The sequence below is a fragment of the Echinococcus granulosus genome, assembly GCF_000524195.1.
Source record: "Echinococcus granulosus chromosome Unknown EG_S00007, whole genome shotgun sequence".
Lineage (NCBI taxonomy): Eukaryota > Metazoa > Platyhelminthes > Cestoda > Cyclophyllidea > Taeniidae > Echinococcus > Echinococcus granulosus.
The window spans coordinates 154,185-167,562 of NW_020170387.1; the positions used below are offsets into that span (position 1 = coordinate 154,185).

Sequence of the window (13,378 nt, forward strand, 5' to 3'; positions counted from 1 at the left end):
AGTGTGCTAATGGTCTCAAAATGGGAATTCGGTTTTCGAAATGGCTGCCTCCTCTTCCTCCATCATTTTTGGACGTCCTACCTCTGTACCATCTTTTTCGACTAGTCAGAGTTTTGTGTCCTCCTCCAACTCAGCTTTCACCGGCTGTTCCGAAAAAATGCTAGAGTAGCTGCGCCGAGTCTAATCGCAGAGGAAATTTGGCAAGCTGCCAAATTGTTCAGTCTAAAACGTGCTCCTTCATTTGTTTGGGTCTTGTGCTAAAGCATGTGCATATCTTCCTTAGCGTCACTTTTATATCTTACAGGTAACTTTAGAGGTCCTAGCTCTTAAGTTTTTATCTTATGAACTCATTTTTAACCTGATCAGTCAGACTTATGATATGGCCTTTCAACTATCCATTATTAACATTTGTTTTCGACTGCTTCATTCGTTACGGTAAACAAACCAATGGGACAACAACCGGAGACATATATTAAACTTACTTTGAGCATGTACTGCTAATGAGCCAAATCCTAAAGTCCGTACATTTACCCACATCAGCACGGGTAGATAAAATGGGGCTATAGGGCCCTTAAATCGCCTTTCCGATTGCAGGCTCCCCTGACAGTCTTCAACCAACCTCATCCAACCACTTGTGGGAGGGCTCGGGCTCTGCTGGCTTCACTGTCACAAACGGATGGAAGAACGGTGTCACCAGTCACATGTCTCAACATTGGAAAGAACATGACTCCGGCTCTTCCAGCCTCTCGAACTCTCGTGACATTTTCTCGCACACCAACCCCTGTTTGGAGTAAGTCTCATTTCGCAGTGCAAATACTTTTTACTGATGAATAATCAGTAGCACAGCTTTTCTGACTATTCTTGTCGTGAAAAAACGGACAATTGCTTAAAACCAGAATTTTTTGCTAAAAAGTAATTTGTAATCAAGATTCCAAATTATTAGAGGTATTTATATGACTTCAAATTGTGGTTACATTGTTGATTGATTACTACATTTAGTTTTTTGCGAACTTGGGCAAAGCCAGTGAGTCTTTTTCCACTTCAAAACCCGTGTCTAATTTGAGTTGGTTTTTATTGTCTTTCACACGGAAAGGTTTAGTACACGTGTCCCCTTATGGTCACATGCACAGGTCTCCCGTCTGCAATTTTTCATTTGTGCTTTATCATCAGGCTAGTGTTTTATTTGGAGCCTTCACGGAGTTTTTTTGCTTTTGTCGCCTAATTTGAACCTGAGCCGCTGAACTTTGGTTACTTGCCTTCAGTTACTTTTTTCGGGAACTTTCAGTTGGTTAATCTTGAGAATTTCTAGGTCATCTGGAGATGCAATTCCAACATACACACCCACAGTTTTTTTGATTACTTTTTTCATTTTTTTTTAAAACACTTCGACTTGTACACTTTCAATGGGACTCTTTTCATACTTCTCTTTTATTCCGGCTTTCGGGAAATTTCGGTATTATTTTTTCTTTTTAGCAAAAAGACAGACTGCATTTTGAGACAAGTTCCGATGTCATAGCGGAAGCGATGGAATTCCATTCCTTATGTGCATAAGTCCAATGAAGTATTATCAATGAATAAACCCCATCGACACTCCTGTAGATGTTTACTGTTGATTGGATTTCATCACACCTAACCAGTGGTTAACCGTGCTTTTTCTGAGCCGTGGGAAAATTATGCTCATTTTGCTTCCAATGCAACATTTGCATATAAATCCCCTTCTCATAATGGTTTCAATAAGTTTGCAGTTCTCTTCTTTACAAGCAGTACCATCGTTATCTCCCGATATGGCTTTTGTCAAGATCATGCTAGAGATTGTTACGCTGGATGTGCAACAAGACGCTGCCTGATATTCACCACACATTATGCGTGTCTAGCAGTCTTATTCACTCTGATGATTTCAGTCGCTTTTTTGCATTTTTCCCGCTATGCGTAGCCAGATGCTATTACAACATGTGTGTTAAGGGGCGGAGTTGATTGGTTAATTGTTTCCCGTGTCGTCTGGACGATGGATGAATCCTTTGGGCAACCAACTCATCGGTCAACTGCATCATTCATCCCGCCGTCTGATTGGCTCGAGTATCTCTATATCCTGGCACGCGCCAACGAGTGAAATTCACATGCACGCAAGCATGCACATACGCGCGCACATACACACACGCGAATGCACAGCCACAATCTCCATCGCCGCGACACACGCACTTTTTCCGATGCCACTTGGGATTAATAACATCTAGTGTGCACACACACACACATTCATTTATGATGGCACTAGGCCGTGGATCTTCATCGAAAAAACATCGCAAGTCACGTCGTGAGGGGAACTCTACCGAGGAGTCGCCGAAGCCCATCAAATCTCTGATGCAAGTCTTCTGGCGTCGACACTCCTCCTCTTCTTCCAACAACCCAGAGAAAGTCGCTACTTCGCCACGCACTCGCACACTCTCGCCCAGTCAGTCGCCGTTGAGTCGCAAGACTAGTGCTCCAGCTGTGAGTTCATTGGAGCAGGCGTTGAGAATCGCCAGGGGCCAGGTAGAGGATGAGGTCGGGGAGATAAGAGAAAAAGGAGAGAGTGCAGCCTATGACCTTACCAGCGAAGCACTTGCCTATCAATCACCACCACCCGGTAGGTTTCTACCCCGAATTCCCGAACATGGGGAGGGCAACTACTCGGCAACTCAGATGGAACAACTGAAGGCCTCAGTTGTGCGACGCCCCAACAGTCGATCGGATCGCAGTTCATTTAACTCTGCACCACCAGGAACATACTGGCCTGATGGGGGGACAACTTTACAGCCGGTGATATCACACCAGCCGCAACAACAACCTCAACCCCAGCACCACTCACCTGCCTTCGGTCTGGTCGAGCGATTGCCCCGCATTCCACCACTGAGTCGGCCCACCTCGTCAGTGTTTTTCGGGGGTGCACGAAGCCCGGTGACCAGTTTTTGCGCATCCCCTGCTCGCACCGTCTCCCCCACCCCTTTCTTCCATCGACCGCTGCCTCCACCACCACCCCTGGTCGATAGACGCGGGGATAAAATGAGCAAGTCTTTTAACCTTGGCGGCAGTTCTGGCCCCATGTGGCACGCGATTCCGCCCAAATCACCCACTGGGGAGATTGAGGTGATCGATACTGCGGTTTATAGCAATGTCAAGATTCCTCTCTTGCGGTGAGCTTCACTTTGTCATTACTTAGCTGCTTGAAAGAGCCCTCTTCTCCACAATGCTGTAATTTTGGGTAGTATTTTACTGAATTTGCTTGATTTTGTACCTTTGAGCTTTTTATTCTGCGTACCAATTTGCTTTCTGGTGGATTTTCATCTATCCAGGTATGTTCACTATTTTGATTTCATCACCCCAATGAGAGTAATGGCTAAAGATTTTAGCCTTGAGCTATTGACTTCACAGAAAATGTCTCATTAATGTTCAAATCTGAAGTAGCATTTGTGAAGTGTATACGTGTTTGTGACATGATCAAAGGAAGGATAAGTCGTGGAGAGCAAAAAGTTGACAAGTAAATCTAAAAGGCAGGTGTCGTGACCAAGCTTAAGGTTGAAAAATGGCAGTTCAGTCTGCGTCCGACTGAAGTTTTCCCGCCTGACAACGTTTCATGGTTATGTAACCCTACTTTTTAGTCATTCTTTTTCATGGTTTGTATTTAAAGGAATGCAGAAGGTTAGATCGGCAACTTTTGGGCTCCTGCCACTTATCAATGCATAAAACTTCAAAGTTGGGGCGTTTTTCTGTTAAACGTAACATTGCAACGCACGGCTTTTTTCCACCGTTCTATCTCTTTATTCTTCCCTTTGGGTATCTTGAGTCGTTATTCTTTTTGTTTCAAACCTTTTCTTCGTTTTAAGTAGTTCACTCATTTATGTTTATAACGGTGAGCGTTAGTTTCATCGGTTAGTTGATGCCAAAGATGACTGTTGATTTACCCTCACCCCACTCCATATATCAGGTTGCTCTTTCTTGATCAAAACCACCATTACATCAGTGAAAATACTCTTATTTTTTCTACGATAACTTGGTCAAATTTGCGACCAACTTTTGTTAGTATCATCTTGAAGACCACCTGATTCCCACAATTGTCTACACAAGCTGATAAAACCTAGTACACCAACATGGAGTCGACGTGATAATTCTTCGACTTGTAGAAATGGATAGCGAAATCAGGAGCAGACATTTTTGAGTGGTGATTCCGAAAATTTTTACAAAGACGCTTTTAGATCACCCCTACATGGGTCACAAACATGCGCGCATGCGCTCATAAGGGGGAATGGAAGTGTTTTCGTGAAGACTCGCTATTCACTTTGACTCAATCCTATTTCCTCATGTGAACATAAAAGGAAGGGAAGTTTAGCGTCACTGCGATTTAGGTTATCGGCAGCCTCGGTGCGATAAGGGATCAGCTAAGACTCTCCTTTTTTACATTGAATGGAACTTTTCGCGTTTTGTGCATTTCCGTTTTGGCGGTCTTCAAGTGAGATAGCTCCAGGGGTAGAGGTAGGCAGGTGGATCGCCGGTTGCCGGAAATTGAGTGGGAATAACCAGCTCTCCTGCATTGTTAGCTACCTGGCGCTTGCTTCCTGTTGTGTGTCCTTTTTTTCCATCTTCCCCTTAAATTATGATGTGTGGTGGTTTTTTGAAGCATGCATTATCTTGACTTTCATCGCTCCAGGCATATTTTGCTTTTAGGCGCAAAGACATCTCTTTAACTGAGCATTTTATCTACTTAAAAGTGCGCTCACGGTTTGCCAAATCATTTTTCCTTTTGTGAGCGCTTACCAACTCATTCCAGTGCGTTTTCAGTAGAAGTTCACAAATTTACTGGGTTGAAGAGAAGAATATTCGAGTTTCTTTTACTCTGTTTGTTTTCAATCAAATTCAAGTATTTTCATGTCATGGAGTTGAATTTTCCCGCTCCAAATCCTATGAATAAAGCAATTGATGCTATCCTTTGTCCTTTTGGGGGAATTCTATTTATCATGTCAGCTTCATGTTGGTGTACTAGATTGTATCAGGTTGTGTAGACAATTGTGCGAATCAAGTGGTCTTCGAGATGCTACTAACAAAAATTAGCCGCAAATTTGACCAAATTATCGTAGAAAAAATAAGGGTATTTTCATAATATTCCTGGAATTACTGTCAATTTCCCTTCTTTTTTTGTAGCTTTTTTTCACAGTGCTGTAATAAGTTAAAAGGTTACCGAATCAACAAAAAGCGCTCATAATTGTTTATGAGCACTAGTACCCAATGCGTTTATCATCCTCCCTACAGACTTGCCTTCTTCACTTGCTGTCACTTCAACTACCGAGTGTAGAAACGAGCACCCTAAAACTTGAATGTGCGACCCAGGCGCGTCACCAATACGTGTCGAGCAAATACCATGCGTCGGCTAGCCTGCCATTAAAGCTGAGAAACTACAAGGTCATACTTCATTCGTGTGTTCGCATACACACACACATACACACAAAATCTTACAGTGCCAGTGATCTGACGGTGCTGCCACCATTGTTAGTCCTGGGTTAGTGGGTGAGGAGCCAAGACAGCCTTTACGCTGTGCCCTCAATGATCGCACCATATCGGCTCTTATGTGCATCGGATGTTCTTTATGATAAGATAGTCTTGTGACTCTAAAGAAAGGCCCACAGGCGTCATTAGCCCTCTGTGATGCTTTTTCATAAAACGCTGCATAAAATATGGCCTATCAGATGCCTTATGCTGTAGCATTTATCGCTTTCAAATGTCACGGGATAATACTGAAATCGGTATATCGAAAATTTTAGTCCACTAAACGGGAAATTTGCCCTTAGTAAATCAGCCCTTACTGGCACCCCATTACAACCCAAGTGTCTAATCCACAAATCAAGATTTCAAATCGTAACGTTCTAGTTAATCCCGAATGTTTAGAAGTATGCTTTTAGCTTCATCAAGATTGGACTAGTGGCGGATCCAATAACGGTGATGTGATCAAAGGCAAACATGCATGGCACGAAGACTACAACGAAATGATCCATAAGATTAATTTGAGGAAATATTACATTTTGAAATTGTTTTAGCGTTCTATACAAAGCTTTTATATCTGTAGAGAAGGATTACAAGGCGAAGACATTTTTGGCTAGTCACCACTGCATTTTGACATCAAAAAGGCCAGTAGTCCTTTTCCATCTCGGTGCTCCTCTTATTCGCTACCGTGGTGACTCGGTTGTGTCGTAGGTGGGACGTTTGCTGGGATGACACATCTCTCTATTCGACTAAGCAACGCATTAGTATTTGGTCAGCAAGGGGATCCATGCTTCATAGTGGTTTCTAGTCCCATGGCTCTCCTTCACCTTTTCATGTTTCGGTACTTTGAATTCCGAGGCTTGCCATAAGCAACGCATTAGTAAATTACCTCCCACCTACAGAGCTCATCTGGATGGGGGTGAACTGGATTGCATGGGTTATAATTAATTATGGCTAATCTGCAGCCTGTCAAGTCGATCGCAGAAGTCCGTTGCTTTTCTAATAAAGCTGAATAAACTCCCATGAAGTGAAAACGTCATTGGAAAAGCATACTCTATTGAGTGCAAACAACGAATTATGGAAAAGATTGACAACTAATTCACTGCACATTGATGCTCAACTTGGGGCTTGGAACCTCTCTCATAGACAATTTCCTTAAGACGCGGCCAGTTTCAAAGTTGTTCCTTTCTTCCATTGCACACTTTCCCCTTCAGTAGTTGGAACGAACTTCAGCACAGCGCAGATAAGCAAAACTATTTATTTTCGTATGACTTTCCGTTTGAGTGCTTTTTTTTGAACTCGGCTTCTTAGATCCCCCTTTTCTCTTTCATCATTTTGCAACGAGCTATATGCGTTTCCGGTGGTGAAAAACCGTTTTTGCTGTTTCGCTTTTGGTAAGACGAAAGGTCATTTGTGAGATGACTTTTTCGATGTTATTTACCGAGGTGAAATTGAATTAATTGATTCCGGTTTGAGGGGTTATTTCAGTTCATTTAGATGTCCTCCAGGTAGCGGTGAGAATTCGTTTGAACAAATGTTGTAATTTTTTTTCTTTACTACAGTCCACACAGCGGAGACACCAAATTTCGAATTGAGCATGGGACAGCATTTCACACATTCGGAAATACGCTCCCATCTGTGAATTCGGCTTGCGATCTCCTCAAATGCATTTACACAATTTAGGGTCCATGTATTTTCCCCCTTTGCATATGCCTTTTATTCCTCCTACTTCCACTATTTTCTCATGAGTCTGAGTTTTCGTGCAAATTCAATGCGAATGCACGGAGTAGACTCCTTTTAGTCTAGATTTTGATTGTGCTCTACTACTTTACACTTCAAATTCCCGGCTTACCCTCATGCAATGCTAATTGTGTGAGGTTTAGGTTGTTTTGGGAGACGTGGTGTCAGAAAATCTTTAGTGCTTTGTTTCTGGCAATGCTTTCAATGGTTTTTTTTCACTGCTGGAAGCATTTTGATTTTCGCTGTTGGTGGGGGAGGAATGAGTTCAGCTAAGTAACCACTAATGACACCCTTTTCAATCCACACATGTGCATTCATTACTTGCCCTGGCGTCAGTAAATTTGAACAAATGGCTTGCGTTTAATTGCAGCTCCCTTCATGGCACGTGCTGGATATCCCCATTGTATACACACACCCACGCATGCACTCCTTCCAATAGGGAGCAGATCGCGATGTTGAGGTTCCATTGCCCTTTACGCGCTCAGTAGATAGCGATTACATACAAATAGCTTGATTATTTGATAATAAATGACGTGGAGAGGATAGACTTCTAGTTTTCGTGGAACCACACTTCGCACAGTTGGATCTAGTTGTCCAGTTACTTTTGGGGATCAACACTTAGAAGCGTTGAGCTTCTCCATTATTTCATGCGGTGAATTACAAACCATTACTCTTATGTAGGCATAGGTCGAATGCACTTTTCTGATGGTGTCACGTTTCCTTCCACTTCCTGCATGACTAAAAGCAGTGTTGTGAAGGCTTTGTGCCCGCCCCACTGATCTCACGTGCATACGCCTAAAATTATCGTTCACACACTTTATTTAACATGACTCACCCTTGCTTTCTCTCTGTGTGTATCAGTTTTCGTGATGGCTTTATCTTTTTGTTGGCTTTTCTGCCACCTCAAATGCAGCTCGCATGAAGGCAATGCCAACTGTGTGTGCACCGCTAGAAACAGTCTACCCAGTCGGTGGTGTCATTGATTCCACAATCCATGTAGAGTTTATTTCAACAATTGCAAATTCCGATTCTTCAATTTGGCCTCTTCCAATAAATCGCTTTGACTGTGATGATGATCAGACCTATCCATTTCCAACTTCCCCACCCGTTTTACATCACAGCATCTGTCTACTTTATTCTGGTTAACACACTTTGAATATACTAATTCGTATTGCATGCCAAATGGGTCCATAACTCCCATTTGATTCACCTGACAAAACTGAGCCCCGCTTTTCAAACGTAGGTGGAAACTTAACTTTCACCGCTTTTTCGTGTCTACTTCAATCTCTTAGACGGAATGAACATTCTTTGTGTTTATTTGCCTAGGTCTCAGTTGTGCGATTTACTACTTTGCAAGCTGACTTCAAGGTCATATAGCAACACTTAGGCGAATACGATGCTGTGATAGTTGCGATGCCTCTTGGTATACTGGTGGACTTTCCGCTGCTATCTTTTTCAGCCTTTTAATAGTCTAAAATGTGCATGCAAGCAACAAAAATTGCCATTTTTTTCTATAAGGATTTCACATGGAATACTACTACGATGACCTTTGTGTGGTATTTGTCGAAACAGGGTATTTTGTAATTTACTTTACCTTCTAATAAGCACTGATGGGTATTATCTATTTATTTTCCAAAGCACTCCGATTGCTCCTTATTCCTGATTTTAGCTCCTCTAGTGTATTGAGTTATTGTGCGATGGACTTTCACTGTTGCACCAACATGCTACTTCTTCCATCTTTCCCGGCCCTGCCGTCGCTTGTGCAATCTTTTGATAGACGGACCTAGTGCTCTTTGCCACCAACCATGGGCGCCTATATACACCTTCCCCTCTGCAGACATTTATTTTCATTCATTGACCCCTATACACGCTCCATCCTTCACCTTCAAGAGTTGAATTGTAATTACCACTGTCTGATAAGATTTACAGGAATGTTTTTAACTCAACATTTGACTTGTATATCATATGGTAGTAAATCACTACAGGTGCACAAGCTCCTACTTTGACTTCCTCGGCTATACCTCAGTGTGAAGTCTTCCACTTGATCAGTTGATGCTAAAAAGACATCCATTTTTTTTCCTCCAGTAGGATATTTTCTTCACATCGTTTGTGTGTACATGTCTACTGGTCTGCATTCCACCTGCCTCAAACTACAGATCTGTTGCAATCCCAACAGCAAGATGCTAATTAACGCTAAAACTTTGCCTTCACCAAATTAAAGTACAAAAAGTCTCAAACTCTGCTACTTCTTGTGCTTTGTTACTTGCATTATTTGCAAGTTACATCGGAGAAGTTGACTCAGATTAAAAAGGGTATTCAAATTATCCCCTGTGATTGATTGCAACTCTACCTTGTCAATTAGTATGTTTATTATTGGAAAGAAAGAAAGCGAGAAATTTGTAGTATCATCTACTTATCTTAAGAAACCAGTTCGAGCACTTTCACTTTTGGCCGGATATTTAATCACGGCCGCTAATACTAATATTCAAATCTGACGTCTTAATGAACAGCAACCGGTGCAATTCGAATATGCTAATTTGCATTCCATTTCACGATAGACTAGAAGACTCACATTTAAGACGATTCCTTTTAAGTGACGCGACCATTGGCATTATCGCCAAAAAATGTTTTAATTAAAGGAGAATAAACACCTTAAAGTTGACATTTGAGTACCTTCTTCCTAATTTGTGTGCACCCAATTCCTCATCAGCTTGGTTCCTTTTACTTTTTTTTACCAATTCATTGTCCTCGCTCATCACTATGATTTCCAACAAAACCCGACTCATTGCCGATGGTCCTTTGGGTAGAGTTATGCCATGCTACGATGATAATTGGGCTATCGGCAACTAAGAGTGAAGCAACTGGCTGTCATTGCGGTAACTGATTAAAGAAAGCGTTTTCTGTTATTCTCCAGTTCATCGTATCGTTCACCCTAAACACTTTTAATTCCTAACAGCTTGTTCGTAATATTGAAACTGGACCGTGTGTAGTCGATTTCTCCCATCACAGAATGGCCTCGCCACCAGCTGGGAGCGGTTCGTCAACGGGTCACTCGCCGTTGGCACACACCGGGGGATCAATGCGGGTGCATTCACAGTCGCCTCCACCACCAACAACACAGCCGCAGTTAGTGGCACGGGATAACCGGCAGCGTCAGCAGCAGGCACCCCTCGCTCACACCTCCTCCTCCCCCGGCCTCGAGCGGCGTCGCAACTTCAGCCCCCGCCAACTAACCACCGCTACTACTACTGCCGCTACAACTGCCGCCTCCTCTTCGCACAGTGCCTCTCCTACCCTTTCCAACAGCCCCAGTAAGTTGTGCTCCCTTTTTAAAGGTTCCCTTTTCTTGTACATCGAGAGACCACAAAAAACCCACTTTGAAATATATCTGATTTGGATGCCTTGTTGATAACAACTGCCTCCTAATATTGAAGGCATAGAGGCACTTTGTACTTTTAATGTCTCTTCAAATCGAAAGAAAGTAAAATCGCTTGTTAGTGTTTGGGTTACTATTGTATCGAATTGCTATATCCATCTACTAAAAGTTCTAGCGCTCCGTCCTAGTGATGAAGGTAGACGGAGACGCTTTTAAGTCTTTTCAGTCGGTTTTAATCATCAACCTCATTGAAACCGAATGCGCTACGAACTCTGTGACTTGAATTCGATTTATAGATGCTTTTTTCCTTATCAAATCGGGTAGAAAAGGCCAATCTCTCTATTATCCATTAAGTGATCAAACAGACGGAAATGTTTGTTTTGGCAGGAGTGAAATAGAGATTCTTACAAGATCCCTTTTTCAATAACTTAAAAATCTTGAAACTCAAAGACGCAGAAAAGTTGTTCCACTTTCTCGTTGTTAGCTTCTCATTAATGTTTCGCCTACATTTTTACTTCGTCCGATTTGTGTTTGAAGATTAACTTTTCATTAATCTACTGTTGAGATAATGTGTTTGCACTACAAATGGCATACGTTTACGTCCTAATTCGCCTTCCCTCCCATGACCACTCGTCATCGATTGTCGCCTTGACACAAAGAAAGCGTGACAGCTGCTCCATGGCCTTCCTAAATGCATGGAATAATGTCCCACGTCCTTTCATTTCATGCCCGTGTCAATACAATCGTTCAGGCGTCTTTTTGCTTGTATCTCCGACGCCAAAAGTATTCATGTCAGAGCAGGGTAAAATGTCCAAACAATTCACGTAGACGGGTGTGGGTGGCGCTGCATTACGCATTCAAGCTTCTTCATCAAATTTGATCGACACCTTTCACTTGTGGCAGTCTTCACGCTATAGTGTGCCCTGTGGACTAACAACAGCAAAAAGATGGCACAAGAACTCATTGTAGCAGTCGTGTTTTTCCGTCTTATTGGTATTTATACCTACAAACTTATTTCTCGCTGGCAGTGCTCTGTGTAAGCCATTTCTGTCGTTGGATCCAAATTAATCTAGTACTTAGAATTACTCTTCTTCAATAAACAACTAAAAGTATATGCATTTATGGTGAAATAAAGTATTAATTCTGGAATGCATTAGTAGATGATGCTCTTCTAAAACTCTCCCATGAATATCGCCACTAACCGTTCTGATTCATTGACCTAAGTAGTTGTGCTCAGCGCAACCTGATCCATCTGGCTTTTTATAAAGTCATCTCTCGAAACAAACATCAAACAACTTAAAGTCATTAAACAGCTATCTCTGATGCTGGTTGACACTTTTAAAAGTTTGCATATCCCCTGTGGGATTTTCTGCTTCCATCCATAAATGAGCGTTTGTGCTGTGCATAATAAGTGAATAACCGAACTTTCAAAAAGTTTGTTCTTTTTACTAATGTTGATGATTTGTCTAAATGAAAAACAACCGCATAGCTGCGCAAGGATAATGTCTCATTTTCTTTGATTCCATTTGGTCGTTTGAAATATGGGGTTAAAAGTCGTGTATTTGCTATTTAAAATCACCTAACCCTTTCTTACCTCGGTAATTACTCTCCTTTTTTACCTTGGTCACCGTTTTGAATCTACTAATCAGATCGAATTACTTTCACCTCGACTCCTACGGGGAGAAGCTACTTACTCTTAGAGCAATGAAATAGATCTGGCGCTTGGTTGAATCATTTTTTCAATTCTTCCTACCTGCAGAAGTATTTTGCAATGCTACCTCCTGTCAGAATGCTAACGTGGTGCACAAAACTGGCAGATCGACCCTTCTTTACATGTCTTTTATTTTTCCGCCATTCTTTGTGCACCAAAAGCGGACTTTTGCCGTCGATCTAGCTGCCATTCTTACCCTGTTTTCGCTCTTCTGAAATGGATAACTTGAAGGATAGGTTTGTGGGTACCTTTTGACTACCACCTATCTTGACAGTGCCTGGTAAAACCCCCTGATTAGTGAATGATTTCGCACTGCTGGTGTGCGATTCACTGGTAATGTGATTGCGATTTGGCACCGGCATTGGTATGAAATTTTCGTCGTGAATGCCTCCTCCCTTTCTTCTCTTCTTTGTTTCTACCCGTCACATGCCTTCTGTTTACACTGCAGCGCTTAGAACAATTTAATTTTGGGAAATTGACTTGAAACACCTTTTAATATGTGGTGAAATCTGGTAGCCTTCCTGGAAATAGGGTAATATTTCATGCGATTAAAGCTAACCTTGGATAGAATGGTAATTAATAAGTATTGTACAGACGTGTGGGCTTTTATCTTCGTGAGAGTATGATTTCGACGGACTAGCACCTCGACCATTTACGGCGACCAGTTTAACCTTTTGCAGAAGTGTTCAACTCCCAACTTCAAATCACTTCTCACCCTTCAGTCTGCTTTCCCACAAAAAATCTCATCCCATCTGATTGTGAATGCTCCCCTTGTTTAATTGGGACAGGATTAACAATGAATGATGTTACATTGGTTAAATAAACGACAAACAATTTTGTATCAAGTGGTCCAGTTCATGTACCGATTCGTGCACAGTGCATTGAGTAGCGGTTCTTCTTGAATGCAGTGTGAGGCTTCTACTAGCTTCGGCGCAATTCTCTGACGTCATTGCTACTACGCCAATTGTATCGGATTGCAATGTTAATGTATTATTTGTATTTGTATTTGTATTTTGTACTTTTTAATTTGCCAAATACTTGAA

The 13,378-nt window shown here is 42.0% G+C and overlaps 1 protein-coding gene across 1 annotated transcript in view; it reads left to right on the forward strand. All coding sequences in view use genetic code 11, as the record gives it.

The window, feature by feature from the left end:
• Positions 1-13,378, forward strand: part of EGR_01737 (SH2 domain-containing adapter protein F) — a gene marked incomplete at both ends in the record, with an annotated part of 46,719 nt that overhangs the window by 19,122 nt on the left and 14,219 nt on the right. The window contains 3 exons of the mRNA XM_024490986.1: positions 595-756; positions 2,273-3,170; positions 10,258-10,559. Of these exons, the coding sequence (XP_024354442.1) occupies positions 595-756; positions 2,273-3,170; positions 10,258-10,559 (1,362 nt within the window). The remainder of the gene's footprint in view (positions 1-594; positions 757-2,272; positions 3,171-10,257; positions 10,560-13,378) is intronic.